Raw genomic sequence first — 17803 nt, 5'->3', positions numbered from 1 at the left:
TTTCATGGGAAATATCCTCCCACATATCCTTCAATTCTGTCTTTTCTTTTTTGGTGATGTAAGATGTCACATACCGAGCCACAGCCATACAGTTGTCAGCCACAAACTGTATATCCATGTTAGCATTCCACATGGACAAAATCACAGGGTTGTAGTCATTGATGTACTTGGACTCTTCGTTTCTTTTTAAATTGTATGTGTTTTTGGGTGATTTCCTCGTCACATTATGTCGCAGTGAAGACATCAAACTGTTTACTCTTCCTTTAGAAATCACCGGTCGTGGAAAGTTGAAACGACATTTGGTGTAGAACTTGTCCTTGTTTCTGAATTTACGACGACAGTACTTTCCACAACGATGGCTTTGGAAACGTAGAACTTGTTCTCTTAGGCTTTTCTTCTCCTTTGCGTTTGGAACAGCACACGTAGAATACTGTTCTATGAAACTCATCACTAAGTCATCCGGATCTGTTCCAAATTTAGGTGCATCCTTGATCCATAGCAGCATATGTATATGAGGAGCACCTCTTGCTTGGTACTCCTTTCTCCAGAAAAAATCCAACACCTCTCCAAGAGGTGGATTCTTCTTATTCATGATGAAAGACATCATAGCTTCAAATCTATGATTGAAGTACCTGCATACATTCACTGGATCTAAAGAGCACAGTTCTCCGGGTGTCTTGAATTCAATATTTTCAATGTTTCCATTTGCCCCTCGTAGAAATTCAAGTAAGTCTTCCCAGCTATACTCGGCACAGCTGAGAGTGAGGAACCATGTCGGAGTTCCTAAGTTCCTCAGCATACATTTTAAATCACCATGACGATGGTACCAGTACTCATTAGTACCACGCTGACACGCCATGAGATTAATTAGGTGAGAATCCAAAATACTGTCTTGGACATTGACTTTATCCATAAAGTCCCTTGCCGAGATGTTTCGCATCTGTATACCACTTTTCAAGATGTGGTTCACTGCATATGACAGTCCAGACAGATCGCTTTCAAACAGGAGATGAAACAAATAGGGAATGCATTGTCGAAACCTAGCATCTTCTGTATACAATCGTAAAGTCCGGTATTCTGAAGCAGGAACTTGAACAGGTCGCTCATCATATCGTCCTCCTCGACCTGTAGGAAATAACTGTGGAAAACATCGAGCTTCCAAACTTTCCTCCCAAACACTAATGGGACTCCCTTTGGCTTGTTTCATTTGAAACAACTCAATAGCATTCCCCATGACTTCCTTGGAATGCAAAGGATGAACACTATAATGTTCATATATTTCTTCCTTTTTAGAGGCTTCTACTTTCTCAATTTGTCCAGGACACAAATCGCTGTCCTCTTCATCACTTACTTCCTCTTCTGCAACACATACATTCTTGTAGTACTTATTGTTTTTTATCAAATACAATGTTGCCTTTTTGACTTTCCTAACATCCACTAAATCTTGCCAGATTTTCTTACTCTTTGTCGGAACACCATTGACTATGATAACCAGAGGTTCCTCTTCCACTTTCTCTACTCCTATTGTATTAATGTTTTTCTTCAAATCCAAAGGCAAATAAACAAACCTTCCCTTTAATCCTCTCTGTAAATCTGATGGAGGCAACTTCCCTGTCTTTGGCTCCATTCGTACAATAGCCTGGAAGGGATGAACACTTTGAATCAAAATAGATTCATAAGTATTTAAATCCTTCAATTCAGAAGGAATGTCATCTAATTCCAGATTATTATGAACCGCTCTAGCAGGCATCTGGTTTTGGTTTAATTTGTTAAAACAATAAGTACACATACGTTGGTCCGCTCCCAAATCAAAACAATTTTCTACCATCAAGTATGTGGCAAAATCCTTCCATTCACTATTGTTTTCCATATCACTTTTTGCATATATATCCACTAACTTAGTCTGATTTTTATAATAAGTCCGTCGACAACACACACAAGTGAAATTAGGCCTCTCACTTGATTTCACCATAAACGTGGAAATTTCCTTATGAAACTTATCTGTCCTGAAAATCTGTACACTGTCTTCCACATTACCTTCTTCTAGTGGTTCAATATCAACATTGTTCTCTTTACCAGCAAAGTAACAGAACTCAATTTCTTGACAAATATTCTTCACATCTACTTCAGAACCATGTAAAAGAGCACTGCTTAATTGTTTAAGCATAATTGCTGGACTCTTAGCATAATACAACATTCTCACTAATTTCCTCACTTTATTATGATGCACTGCTAGCATCCTGAAATGATGAAATACACTCTGGCATACTCTCCTGGAAAGACAAGCCAGTGAATGACCACGCAAACCTGTCACTTGTCTCACTCTGCAAGGATCTAATTCTTGCAACATCTTTATTTTTTGCTTTACACTTTTCTATTGAAATGTCCGTATAAAATCACAAAGCAAATTGATGGAATCCTGTCGCACACTGCAAATAGAACTACACTTCCAGATGTACACTGGTCCCTTAGGACGTCTCCCTAAAACCTCATCACTTAACGCCTCTTCTGCATCTGCAGACACAAGTATTTCTTTTTCAACCGGTTGACCGTCTTTCACCTCATAAGCTCGACCACTGGTGTCAACTGCATGCACCAAATCATTGTCCTGAAAATAACTCTCCTCATTAAAAAATGCCTCACTATTTGAACTATGCATCCATTCTCCTGAGAAAACATCACAAAAATTAGTTCGATTTACTTCTCTCTTCCATCTACTATTAGATTTGAAAACATAGATTACCTTGTTTAGTTTCCTAATTCTATTAATTACCAAAATAAATAACTTTCGCTTAATTTCGAAAGCCTGATCAATAATTTTCTCTACATTTTTCTTTTTCTTATAAAATGCCGCTTTCTGTTGGCCTTTCTTGAATTGTTTTAGCAAATTGACAATTACCCTGTTGCGAAACATTCGCCTACGAATGTCCCTGAATACATTTTCCCTTCTACTGCCATGCACAGAGTTATCTCCAGCTGTAGCAGAAACTTTTTTGACGGGCCTTTCCTTTCCATTTAAATTGGCTCTCTTTTTCGGCACTAAAACTTGTTCTGTAGTTATACTTTTGTTTCTACAAATGTTTCTAAGAAATGATTTTGTTCGCTTACCCGAAGTTTTCTTCGTGCGTTGAGATGATTTAAATGTAGAGGACTGCTGCAAAAATGTAGTAATCTGCTATCTTTGACGTTTCGTAGACTTTCGGATTCTATCTTTAGATGGCATTGTCTAATTTCTCAATAATCTGCAGTTGAATCTGTGGTAAAATATAATAAAAAATGCTATTAACCACTAATACCAAACAGTAAATCAACAGTAAGAATTTGATTCAGCAACGCTATAAAGATGATTCATTAATTTTTTTTTAATTTTACTGTGATAGTGATAGTATTACAGGGCTTTCATGCAAATGACTACCCACCCTGCAAAAAAAGCCCACATGAAACTTTACACACATTAAACTGTGTACTTACCTGCAATAATCCATATGCCAGTGTTTACGTCCCTCCACCCTGCCCCTCACCCTCCCCGCATGCCTGCCCCACTGTAACTCCCTCCACGACCTGCGGCTGCTGTTTTGCAACATGGTGCTTCTTGTAAATCTCTCCTGCATTACAAAAGTGACGCACCAACAGCACATAAGAGGCGCACAACCATCATAAATCTGTCTCTAAGACTTTAAGGGCCAGATGTAGGTCGGTCGGTAACGACCGAAAAACGGTATTTTCGGCCGTTACCGACCAGATAACAAAATTTGTCATGTAAGGGGCAATATATTACCGAATCGGTAAAATTACCGAATCGGTAATTTTACCGTTTCGGTAAAATAAAACATCGATAAATATACCGATTTAAAGCCACCCATATGTAGGTAGGACTCTTCTGGTCATAATTTGAAAACACAGCCCAGCTTCTATGTACATACACACCTTATCAGTACTAATACTTTACATTAACTACAATTACAATTGGTAAAAAAATGCAAAATCGCCTTTCAAAGCATAATGCAAACACTTGACGCAAAACATCATTTTAAATATACATGTGGCCTTGGATTTAGGCCCCTACATACCGATTGGCCATTTACCGGTCGGAAACGGCCGAAATCGGCCGTAACCGGTCGGTAAATGGCCTGAAACAACCACCTACATCGGGCCCTAAGTATGCATGCATTTGATTTCAAACAAAGTTTTTAAACCTTTTATGTAAAACAATAATACACCTACATTCATGCGGAACAGACTTAAGATGCCCTAATACACATCAAAAAGTTTTTTTAAGGAACTTGCACCTTTTTTTCAATAACTTTTAACATGGCTATGTAACTCAAACAATCAAAATGAAAATTTTTCAGGCACACATGGGGGCATATTTACAAGGGCCTTGCACTACGGGGAAAGTGACTTCAAATGACCAGACACACATGGGGACGTATTCACAAGGCCCTTGACCCGGGGGAAGTGACTTGAAATTGCTAAGCACACATAGGAGAGTATTTACAATGCCCGTGCAACACTTATGCATCATTTTTTACATATACACCGTAACAATACCAACACAAAAGCATCATACATCTGTTCCGCAAAAGCGACGCATTGCAGGAGTCACATCACAAGTACATAGTTTCTCATAATTTTTTAAAGCATGCCTTTTCCTTAAAAACGATTTTCCGATCATAATTTGAAAACACAGCACAGCTCCTATGTACATACACACCTTGTCAGTACTAATAATTTACATTATCTACAATTACAATTGGTAAAAGAATCCAAAATCCTTTGAAAGCAGAATGCAAAACACTTGACGCAAAACATCATTTTAAATACACAGCTGACTTTCTTATTTACGCAAAAAAGCATACTAATCTTTATATAAAATATATAAACGATAACTCACCTTTACAAATTCTTTTTGAAATTCAAAACAGACTCAGAAACACACCAATTATTCTTTAGCAGAATTAAACGTATGCACTCCAGAGGCTGGAACCAACAAAGGCACTGAAACGCTGATATTCATCACACATATCTCTCATGTCAGCCAATCAAAACTCTTCCCTCACTATTTTCAAATCAACACCCTTCCCCCCTCTGCCCTTTCTACCTCTTTTCCATAGCAACTACCGCCTGCCAGACCTCTCAGGTTTACAAGTTCACACAACAATGTTTCAAATGAACTCTGAACTCTCAGTACACCTGCTAATCCACTGAAATCTTTCATAACATCATTTTTTATTAACCATTCAAATTACATCTTTCAAAGAACACATCCATGCACCCTAACTTTCTGTTTTCAGAAATAGAAATACACCAATCACTGCTAATGAATCATTTGCACTTAAACTCCACAGTTTTTTTTCATTACAAACTTCACTATTTCAACTGCCATTTCATTCCCACACTTCATCTGACTGCAGCAAAAACTCCTCTAGCCATGTTTTCAGTCTGGATTCTTGGACATAGCTACATCCACTGGGCTCACAGGTATGCTGATAACAGAAATTTACACAACCTCAATTTACAAAATGTGGAAATTAAATGGATTGGCCGAAGAGGATTGAAATGTCACCAATTGATACCATTGGTGAAAACCTTTTTACATTTGCCAAACCCTGACCTCATAATAGTGCACTGTGGCGGAAACGATTTAGGCACTTTGACTGGGGTAGGTCTGGAAATGCTCCTAAAGGACACCTTTGAGCATTTGATGACACTTTTTCCTCAAACTGCCTTGGTATATTCCAATATATGCCAAAGACAAAAATGGAGGTGGTCCAATCAATTTTGTCCACAAATAGAAAAATCGAGGAAGCATGTAAATAAGTCTGTTTCAGCTTACATGAGGGACCATGGAATGGGCTGCATCTACAACAATAACTTGCGTTACTACATGCAAGATATCTACAGAGGAGATGGCGTGCATTTCTCAGATGAGGGGAACAAAGTTTTCATACTAAATTTAAGAATGTGTATTGGTTCCTACTTATAAGTTTCTAGAACATACACAAAACCCAAAAGCTCTTTTCAGAGCTACCTTAACTTAGTGTACTCTTTTGAAATTTCGAATGTACCTTTTTTCACTTATTTTCACCTATATTCGCTTCCCAGTACGCTAACTAGTTCGCCTACCGGCAGCTAACCACACGAAAAAAAACAATTTTATTTTAACGACAAATATGAGCCTCCTGAGCCACCCTCAGAAAACTTAGGGAGACAGGATACGTCTAAACTACCCCAATCTACCCATTCTGATCATTATTTACCCTCCATCTTGTATCTCAATTCCACCGAAACACAAAATGGAGGACTCCCGTAACGCTGCAAGTTCGCGTACCGGGAAACACACTGACAAGCACTCGCTCAAAAAAGGTGGGAAAGTAATTTACAGAAAAACAACTGGAGACACTTTCACCAATTAAACATTAGCTCATACTACATACCAATCCCTACCATTTTCACAAATATTGTTGGAATACCATTTAGCCATTTAGCATGTAGAACTCTCTAAAATCCCTGAGGTAAATTACTTCACAAAACATATCGGAAGTGTTGGAAATGACAACCAATTAAAAGATTACCTTCAATTTCTACTATTATATCATGACATTTCATTGGTTATGTACCTGAATATATATATACAAAGAGAGAGAAACACACCCATTTTGACTACTACTTCGTGAAGTGCATAACAAAAAATCAACTGATAACTTCAACTTATATTTAAAAGGTAAGATATTATTTATAAAACTGAAGTATGTTCTGTACTGAAAGCTAATTAGAAAAACATTTTCTCACAATTATATTCTATCACTCTGTAATACTTATAGAAAAAAATAGACTTCTCTGTTTTAGTTATGGCAGGGCCAGTCCTAGGATTTGCAAGACCATGGGCTAAAAGGGAACGTGCGCGAGGCCCCCTCCAATTTACATAAGTGGCCCCTTGCAAGGAGAACATTCACTGACACTGAGGGGGCCCCATTGTCCAGCATTTTGACGCCCCCACAGTTTTAACTTTTACTCCACACGCATTTCTCACACCTTCATAGGTGTGAGAATTGATTGTGGTCTAAAAGTTAAAACTGTGGGTGCGCAAAAATGCTAGACAATGGGGCCCCCACAGTGTCTGTGAATGGTCTCCTTGCAATTGAGGGAGCGTCTCCTTCTCCCTCCCCTATACCTCTTGACACCATCCAGGAGAGGCCCAAGGAGGGGGCCCCCTGCAATAGACCTTAATTGCAGGCGACACCTTTCTTTATGATAGATCTCCAGGAAAACAAAAGGACACATCACCAGTGCGTGGCCCCATGCTGGTGGGCTGAGTGCGAGACCATGAGCGGCAGCCCACGCTGCCCATGCCTAGCGCCGGCCCTGAGTTAAGGATAGAGTTAGACCTCTATAGTATAATTCAGAATTGACTAAGAGTTTATTTGATAATTTTTTCATATTTCTACTTCTAATTTGATACCATACACTGCCCAAAGAAAAAAACACTATTTAAATAACCAAACTGACAATCTGTACTGAAACCCAACAATGCCCTTTCTGTACTGATATATTTTTTAAAAATTCATTTTTCAGAATTGAAAATGGAAGAACAACAAAACAACATGAAAACTGAAACAGAAAAAAAAATTGAGACACAAGTTGACATGGATTTCTACGACGACACAATAAATAATGAACTTGTGCAATGTGTAGATGCAGTAGATTTTCTACTAAAAAATGAAGAAAAAAATTATCACGATCTTTTAGATTTTCTTTTAAATTTTGAAAAACAAAATGAAAAATAAATTTTAATTTCTTAATTCAAAAATTTTTGACACATTATTTATTTTTATATGTATATTGAAAACTAGTAGCAAATGTATTATAACGTGAAGTCAGACTTAAAATATACTGTGCAACTTTTTGGTGTTATATACTAGCTTTGTTCATAGTTACTTCCTTTCTCCCACTATATAATCCCCAATGTGTATTTAACATCTCTTTATCATCTCCTGCCACCATGTTGTTTCGGCTTTCCAGACAGACTATGGTATGAATTCCATATACCACAATAACTTCTATAACAACAGGCAAGATATTTACAAAGGAGACGGCGTTTATTAAATTATAGACTCTGCATTGGTACCTACATGTAGCTACGTAAATAAAAAAAAACAAAAAAAAAACAAAACGAACAATCAATAAACATACAATAAGTTAAAAGTCGATCATTCTTGTTTCCTTATAGTACGCTCCCCAGACCGCTTTCCGGTACGCGAACCGGGCGCACCCCACGAAAAAAACAATTTTTTTTTTTTTTTTTGGGGACCCGCGGGGCACTTTAATATCCCCCTCATCAATCCTAGGGGGTCAGAAGGGGTCTACCTTGCCCCCTTTCCTTTATTTCCCCCTTCGTTTTGGCCTCCTCTTGTCTCTCGATCCTACCGAGAGACAAAATGGCGGCCGCTACGGACTGTTTAGAATGTTGACAGACACCGGAGAGCCAATCAGCTTCGCTTCGCAAAGCTCCGTTACGCGAAAAGTACGCGAACTGGTGCGCTATCCAGGATGCTGTCACAGATATATAAATTTTTTAAAACGTTAATTTCACAAAATCCACTGGAGCACATATATTGAGACCCAGCAAAGGCAAATCGGGCTAACAGTCCCTACAATTTTGCCAAGTTTCGTGCAAATCCATTCAGCCGTTCGAGCTAAAAGTGAGGCCAAACGCCCTATGGAAATTAACATGGGAAAAACGCGTTTTGGGACCCCCCTTTTTTCTCGGCCCCCCCTTGACGAAACCCCCCCAGATTTTCAAGGGCTGCTCAGAAACAAAATGTGCCATTTTCCTGAAAATTTCAGCTGATTCCGTCCACAAACGCCAAAGTTATTAGACATAGAATTTTCAAAAGTCCCATAGGAAAAAAATCCTACCTATATATACCTACTGGCGACCGCCAGTAGGATATATATATATATATATATATATATATATATATATATATATATATATATATATATATATATATATATATAACACATAATGGGTAACTATGATGTTTGGTCCTGCTCAAGGTCCCGGGCATAAGATATGCTAGATTGGGAGGAAAGTCCTTCTCATATCTCGCCCCTAAACTATGGAATCATCTACCTCTTGAGATCTGCCTTTCCACCAACTACTTAGGATTCAGAAAGAAGCTCAAAACACTACTCTTTTAATCTGGCTGCCTGTCCTTACAGCTGTCCTTAGCACGGAGATACTCCATTTGGGGTGATTCAGGCGCTTTATAAATGACGTAAATAAATAAAATAAAAAATATAATGACATTGAAGGATTCTCAATGTCGCCAGTAATGTGGAACTTTCCACACTACTTTTTTTATGACTCAACAGCACTAAGAACACAGAAGTTCATATCACGGAGTTGTCTATAGATAAAAAATGCACAATACCATTCCCAATAGTTCCAAGGCTGGTTGGATATTGTTGGCCCATTTGTTGAGAGATTGATTCATTATACATAGAAATCCTTATTCTTCAATTGGATAATGCAGATACAAATCATCTAGCAATAGCATTGTCTCCTTGTCTTTATCACCATCTTATATACAGAGTGACAGTCACTCTAACAAATACAAATTGAATGGAAAAACCCATGTCCTTCCTCTCTCTGCTACTCTTCCATCAGTACATCATTATTTATGTTGGCACTACTAATTTCATGAGCATGTATGCCGGGGATCTGGGGATTCTTGTGAAATGTTAGACCCCCACTTGCCAGTATTTTTACAGTGTCTGTTAAACTGTTTTCTGCATTCTGATCTGTCTCCTTTGTTAAAATCCACTGTATCTACATTCTCCTTCTTTTTCTTATATTCTCCATTCTATTTATTCCAGGACAGTCCAGAGAACACATCCAGCCCTGGCATCCCACCCAGTCATGTTCCCAGGTAGTGATCCCATTCATATAACTCTCTCCTCCTGTCACCGGTCTTCTGCTTTCTGTTCCATTTTACACAGAGACTAATTAAGGGTTGTGTTGGGTAATGAGTGAACAGGCAGAGGTCATGAGAAAAGACCCTTGTATGTCTTCTAGGATTGAATCCAGTGTTGGGATAAGGAATAAGAAAATACTGCATGTACATAAAGTAGGTCACCTTTTCTTTGAAGGGAGAACATGACAGTATATGGACATCATACTTTGAGGACCACTGCGTAATTTAGTGTAGATGTTTTGGAACTATGCTTCTTCAGAGATTAGGAATCATTAGATGTACTGGAGGATATCAACTTTTGGGGCCGCTACTTAATTATTTTATACAAAAATTCATGGAGGAGATTGCTCACCTAACTTCCTCATTAACTGAGGATAAGATGATAGCTAGTTATAGGTTAATGAGCTGCAACATTTGTGCCATCTGTGTCCTAGGAGATCAAATCCCCTTATCATAACACATTCCAAAGCACAAATAAGGTAGATCTAGAATCTAATGAGTGTATTGTTTCTCTGGGTAAAATGAACTTACCCTTAAACTAACACCACCGTACTGCCAGACAGTCCATGAATTCTGCTTTAGGTTGCGGATACTTTTCATACCACTTAGCAACATTCATTCTGCTGCTGTCTCTAAATTTTCTTAGGATTATTACTTTTTATTGTATCATTGCAGATAGTCTAAAACATGTGTTCGCAAGGTGTGTTGTAATGTATCAATACATTACCTGTGATGAGTCTTTTTGGTTTGGGTAGCTCGTTTATGGGATTTAATGTCACTTAAATCATTTGGACTCATTGTTTAGAATGTTATTAGAACTCCTGGATGGCGATAAAGGAATAAGAACATATTACACAGTTGCTGTTAGAAATTGGATTCCTGGTTGTCAAAGTCATGCACCCTGCCAAGCAGGAACCACAATCCTAGTCTGGGAAAGCTAAATACACACTAAAAGATAACCTGTAGTCACCCTCTGGTAGCTTAGCACAGAGCAGTCAGGTTTATCTAAAGAAGCAATGTGTAAAGTATTTGTGCAGCACACACACATACACACAAACACACACTGTAACACAATGAAAACACCACAAAAAAGACTCCACGCAGGTTTAGTAAATAGACGATACTTTTATAAATAAATGAAGACCAAAACGACATAAATCTAATGTATAAAAATGGAGATATTATTTTTAAAAGATTAAAAAGAGTTCTAGTGCGCAGAAGCAGTAAGCGCTGCAAAGGGTTATCTGGTCAAGCTGGACCGGGGCAAAGTCAAAGTTCAATCTGATCACAATGTAGCGCAAGCTGGCTACACAACCCATGCAGTTCCTGGTTACAACAGTGAGATACAGGGTGCAGTTGAGCAATGCATTGAGTGACGCATCAATGTCAATCCCGCTGGGCTGGCGATGTGTCGGTTCCGCAGAAGAGGCGCTGGGCTGAGATGCATTGGTTGCGAAGTGTAATGCACAGGGTTTTTCCACACAGTCGAGGGATGCATCGATCTCTCTGAAGTGCTGTAGCCACGATGCGCTGTTCCAATGTGTCGGGTTCTCAAAGTTTTGAGATACGTCGATTTTCGTGAAGCAACTATATAGGTCCACTTCAAGTGAGCAGGGCACAGGACCAGGTTAGAGACCTTGATATCCCTGAGTCTCAAGCAACAGGAGGCAAGTCAGCAAGTTCTTGGGGCACACTCAGATGGGAAGGGAGAGTTCAGTTGTCCTCCAGCAGAGTCAGAGAGCATCAGACAGCAGGGCAGCACAAGATAAAAGCATGCCTTTCAAGTCAGCCGTCCAGCAAGGAGTGCTTTAAACCACTGCATGTGTAGGATAGCTCTGAGCTGTCCTCATGCACAGCAGTCTGTGCATAGGACAGCTCTGATTCGTCCTCTGCACACAAACAGGAAGTCCCTTGGGTGTGGGCACCTGAAGGATTTCCTCGGACGGAAACAGGCTCAGAAGCTGGGAGACCATTTCAGTTTTTTTACTGAAATGACGATCGGCGGGCATTGCGCAATGACGCAATTTCAATGAAAGTGAAAGTGAAATGAGCCAATTGCCTCATTTCATTTTCACTACATCGTTGCTCGGCAGGCTATGTCAGCCCACAAGCCCCCATTCTAATTGGAGAGGTACAGTTGCAAGAGGGAGAATCTCCCCTTTTCAAAAGTACAGCTGCCCACTTGTTCCCTGCTTGGGGATCGTCGCAGGAGGGTAATCTCCAAGCAGAGATGAACCCACTAGCCACCAGGGATGGGGAGCAGCATCTTTAGCATGGGCTTATGTTCCCCCGGCTATTTTTTTAATAAAATTCAGTGTTCTCCCCCGCAAGGTGGCAGAAAGCCCACTAGGCACCAGGTATTTCTTTTTTTAGTTATGTCTAGGAGCGGGGTTGCCCAGAATGGGCATGGAAATGCCCCGAAACCTCCCCACCCAAAAATGGCACAGTCTTTCTGCCCCACTTGGGTGGCAGATGGGATTAATTACCCAAGCTCACTAGACACCAGGGAATTGTAGTTTATTTGTAAATAAAGAGGTGGGGTTCGCCACCATAGGCATCGGCCTGGCCATGCCCCCACCCCAAATAAATGGGGACTGAAGTCTTTCTGAACCCCCTGGGGAGCAGTTGAGGCGATAGACCCTGATCTGGCCCCCCGGTAAGGATGGGGGGGGGGGGGGTACTGAAAGCTCAGTAGGTACCAGGGATAATTCTTTTTGTAAAGTGTAGGGGTGGGCCTGCCCAGAATGGGCATGGCAATATCCCACCCCCTAAATAAAATGGGTACAGTCTTTCTTCCCCCCGATCTGCCCACCAGGGGGGCAGAAAGATACCAGGGAATTATTGTTTTATTTTATAAAAGAGAAGTGGGGGCTGCCGACCATGGGCATGGCCATTGCCCCACCCCTAATAAATGGGGAGAGAAGTCTTTCTGCACCCCCAGCGGGCATTTGAGGCAATGCCTCAGATCTGCTCCCCCGAAGGGGCAGAAAGCTTCTAGGTCCTAGGTTTTTTTTGTTTAGAAATGTCTAGGGGTGGGTGCTTCCCAGCGTGGGCATCGCAATGCCTCCACCCCCCCCAAAAATGGGCACAGTCGTTTTGCACCCCCATGGGCCAGAAAGACCACTAGATGACAGGGAAAGTTTCTATGTGTGTGTGTGTGTGTGAAGTGGAGTGTGGCTGATGGTCTACATGTACTGGCATTTGGCTGGCTGTGTGTGTACTGGCATTTTGCTGGTAGTGTGTGTGTGTACTTGCGCTTGGCTGATGGTGTGCCTGGACTGGCACTTTGCTGGCAGTGTGCTTAGACTGATGCTTGGCTGGCAGTGTGCATAGGCTGTTGATTGGCTGGCGGTGTGTGTGGACTAGTGCTTGGCTGACGGTGTGCGTGGATGGCACTTAGCTAGCAGTGTGCGTGGAATGCCACTTGGCTGGTGATGCGAGTGGACCTGCGCTTGGGTGGTGGTGTACGTGGACTGGTGCTTGGCTGGTGGTTTGTGTGGACTAGAGCTTGTCTGGTGGTGTGCATAGATGGCGCTTGGCTGACAGTATGTGTGGACTGAATCTTGGCTGGTGGTTTGCCTGGACTGATGCTTGGCTGCCTGTGTGTGTGGACTTGGATATAAGCCAATGTAACTATGTTTAAGGAGTGAGGGCAAGCACTTTAGCACTGGTTAGCAGTGGTGAAGTGCACAGAATCCTAAGGCCAACAAGAACGAATACAGCAAAAAAGTGGATGGTAAAGGCGAAACGTTTGGTTTTGACCCTGCAGAGAGTGCCAGGTCCAACATTCCACATTGCTAAACATCCTAAGAACTTTGCCTTTTCATCTTTCTTCAAATAAGCTACTATTGCACCGTACTGAAGTCCATCCTACTGACACTAATTCAAAACAGTGCATAGCATATACCAACACTGATCTAGCTCTGTACACTGCATACTAGGGGCCAGATTTAGCAACGGTTTATGTTGCCCTTGCATCACGCAAGGTGACCAAGGACAATGCAATTCTTAAGTCACATTTACCAAGCAACACAAGGTCACCTTGCATGGCCCTGTGTGGCTTGGAAAATCTGGAGTAACGCAAGGCAGTGCAAGCAGCTGCCTTGAAAAACTCTTCACTGGGAAGACATTACATGGGTGGAGAGTGGGTGTTCCCACGCATCCACCCATGTATTGTGGTGCATTCCCAGATTTTCCACGACAAGTAAACCTGGGATTGCATCAAAATTGTATGCCTTCCTGATAGAGCCACACTAATGAGAAATATAATTATTTCACCTCATTTTTTCCATTCCTAAGTGTGATGCATTCTGCACACACTTAGAAAAAGGAAAATGCCTTTAAGGAGGCACATAAACAATCCTGCCTGCAAAGCAGACACCCTTGCACCAAGACACAAGGGTGCCTGCGTTGGCCTAAGGCAGCCCATAGTACGCCAGTACAGTGTGCAAGGAGGAACGTGCCATATATTCGAAAATAAGGCCCGTTGCTACCCTCTCCATTTGACACAGCACAAAGCAGCAAGTTGTCTAGCTGTGTTGCGTTGCGTCAAACCTTGATAAACCTAATCCTAGGTGTATTTGCTTACCATCCTTTCACAATCATGGCTAGGGATGTCAGCACACCGTACCCACAAAACCCTACATCTTAACAGCATCTCTTCCTAACCCAATAAACTGGATAGCAATCTGCAACACTGTGTCACAAATAACTAAATTGCCGTACTGCATTGCTTCATTGGGAGCATAACCAACCACACTGCACTGCAACCTAATTTACTAACCCACCACGGTGCACAAAACCTTAAGGGCCCGAACCCCCATCGTGCATTGCAATATTTATGCAGTAACTGGTTACACCACAGTGTTTCCCGGGAGGTGTCAACTGTCTTCTGCATTCTGAGCGGTCTACTTTAGTATAAAGCCACTACATCCACATTCTCTCTCTTTCTCTTTCTCTCATTTTCAGCATTCTGTTTATTCCAGGAAAGTCCAGACAACCCATCAAGCCCTGGCATCACTCCCAGTCATGTTCCCAGGTAGTGATCTTATTTGTATAACTCTCTCCTCCTGTCACCGATCTTCTGCTTTCTGTTCCATTTTACACAGAGACTAGCTAGAAGCCATGTTTGGGAGAGGAGTATAGACAGAGGCCACGAGACAAGACCCTACATGCCTTCTAGGTGGATACCAATGTGAAACACTGTCCCCTAGAGACACCAAATTACTATATTGCCTTGCGTCATAGGAAGCTAAACCAACCACACTGCATAGCATCCTAATTAACTAACCCAACACAAAGCACATCACCATAGGGGGCTTAATCCCCACCCTGTAATGCACTCTTTATGAAGTAACTGGTCACACCTCAATGTATTCTGAGCATACCATTTGGTCTATTCTCCAGATTCTGAGAAGCAGGGGTTTTGTGCAACCCTAATGCCGTTCAACTCTAGCTTAAAGTATCCAAGTACTACAGTACAATTTTCTGAAATGTCAAAAACATCCTTTTTTCGGTTTTGACTTTCTGGGACAAAAACGTGAGAACAGTTAAGACATTTTTACCCTTCCTGTGCAGTGTAGTTTTAAAAATGAAAAAACAGTTCCCACGTAAGTAACACACAATAATTATATTGTCCATCCTACATATTTTTACAAATAATACAACTGTTGGAAATAACCATCTTTTGCATGGTGTACACCCAGATTTTTGCCTTGACTGTACTTTGCCCCTTTCAACATGACGAAATTGGAATACTACCTGATAGGCGTATTTAACCTTCCTATAAATCCCTAACATGTTACAAACGTGTACCCAGGGCCTGTCAGTTAAATGTGACGCGTATATTGCAGCATCCATTGTGCCACCCACTACAGTGAGAGTCTAAACATGACTCCAGGCCTACCATGTGTAGCCTGATTGCAAATTGAACCTGTCAAAATATCCCCTTTTGAGAGGACCAACTATTGCTTTTGAACATTAATAACGTAACCATATCTTTGCTTTTGTGACCATGAAGCAGGGTGAATGGTATTTAAAATTAGGACATGTAAATGTTTTTTTAAAACTTTCTTTATTGGTTTCAAAGATTGACATAAGTAGAGGAGTACATATATACATTTCCAAAACACAATAAGGTAGCAGATAGGTGCAGAAACTTGATGTGCTTACAATATCAAACTTTGCTGTGCACCAGCACTGACAAATATCTTTGTCGTAATTACTTAGGGTTTGTTTCATATTACTAATATGAATCTGTGCCCATATATTGAAAGGTATTGAACAGCATTTGGTGCCGCACCCATCCCCATCTTATCAAGAATTGTGTAAAATCTGCAACTAAACTTATACCAAAAAGAGAAATTATGCCCGGTGATAACTGTTGTGTCAGTCATCGACAACTGATGAAGTGCTCCCAGTAGCAACAGGGGGAAGGGGAAGGAGGTCGCAGGCCACATGGGACTGGGGGATCAAGGCAAAGCTCCACAGGAGATGTCTCAGCCTGACATCAAAGTGGCCCTCAGCTCGCCAGTTTCAAGATTCATTGCAAGGGATACAGTAGACTCAGGTCTGCACCTTCACCATTTAGGTGTCGGAGTCCAAGAAACAAGTGACCACCGCCACCATCAAGTTTGCAGTAGACCTTTTTAGTCCTCTGTATTCCTCAGTGTGCTGCACTGTGTCCACAGCCTTGAACTAATTTTCCACCTTCATTTGCCACCTACTGTAGGGTGGGGCCCTCTGGAGACTTCCTATGGTGAGCAATGTCAATAATCCAATTGGGATGTGACAAGGGGCTGCACAGTGGTCCTTTTGGCGTCTAGAGGCAGTAATTTCAGGATTTTACGCAACATTCTAAGAATGCCAAAGCATTTTCTGGCCACAGCTGATATCTGCTCTGTTTATGATAGTGTGTTGTCGAACAAGACTCCCAAATTCTTAACCTTAGCTTTGGGATTCGTAATACGCCCCAGTTCCTCCGGCCACCACAAATGTGACCATATTGAGGGCTGCTTGCCAACTTCCTTTACGTCCGTCTTTCCTGCATTCAGTTGCAAGCAGCAGTTAGCAAGATCACTCAAGGAGGGCGCCAGAGAGCGGAACCAGCGAGACGTTCCAGACCGGAGCAGAGCAGAGCGAGCGAAGCGGAGCGAGAGCCGAAGCGGAGCGGGAGGCTCGGCTTAACACCGCGACCACAATACCTCCCGCCCGCCAGACGGCCCACAGGTCCCCCGCAACGCGACCAGTAGACAGCGGTACCTGCCCGCTCCAGCAGCGTTCGCGGTAACCGGGACCACGCAGTCCGGTCCCGGCCACGCGGAGCAAAAGGAATAGAGCGGGAGCCGGCACCCAAACGAAACCCCGCCCATCCATCAACCCGCCGGGCACCCGCAGCGTGATTCGAAGCTGCAGCCGGCTCCCCAAGCGTGGGTGACAGCCTGCAACCACCTGATAGCACCTGGGGCGGGGCCGAGCCCCAGGTCTTAATAGTGTGAAGCGCAGGGCGGTGGCGGCCCTAGAGAAGAACGCGACCTGTGCTGTTACAGGCCCACCATCGACCTATGGAACAGAAGTGATCGGGGATTGTACTGAGGTGGACCGGAGCGGGAGGAGAGAATCACTGACGGCGCTCCGAAGCGCCAGCACCGCATCAGCACTGAAGCAGTCTGAGGAGTCAGAGAGGAGCCCAGGTCCAGGCGGACACTGAGAAAGGAGACGGACGGCCTGAGAGGAGGCCTCTGACAGAGGGACGGTGAGAGGGGCGCCTGGGTTTGGGGAAGGGGGTGGTGGTGATTTCAGCGGTCAGCGCTGCCATTCCCCGC

General features: G+C 42.1%; 1 protein-coding gene across 1 annotated transcript in view; it reads left to right on the top strand.

Annotated features, from left to right (window-relative positions):
* LOC147722751 (acid-sensing ion channel 1C-like) overlaps positions 1-17803 on the top strand; it is a 657309-nt gene that overhangs the window by 612511 nt on the left and 26995 nt on the right. The window contains exons 10-11 of the mRNA XM_086965218.1: positions 9883-9935; positions 14949-15018. Of these exons, the coding sequence (XP_086821344.1) occupies positions 9883-9935; positions 14949-15018 (123 nt within the window). The remainder of the gene's footprint in view (positions 1-9882; positions 9936-14948; positions 15019-17803) is intronic.

The sequence above is a fragment of the Lissotriton vulgaris genome, chromosome 4_1 (genome assembly GCF_964263255.1).
Source record: "Lissotriton vulgaris chromosome 4_1, aLisVul1.2, whole genome shotgun sequence".
Taxonomy (NCBI): Eukaryota; Metazoa; Chordata; class Amphibia; order Caudata; family Salamandridae; genus Lissotriton; species Lissotriton vulgaris.
Note: the sequence above shows the minus strand (reverse complement) of the source record. Positions and strands in the feature narration are given on the sequence as shown.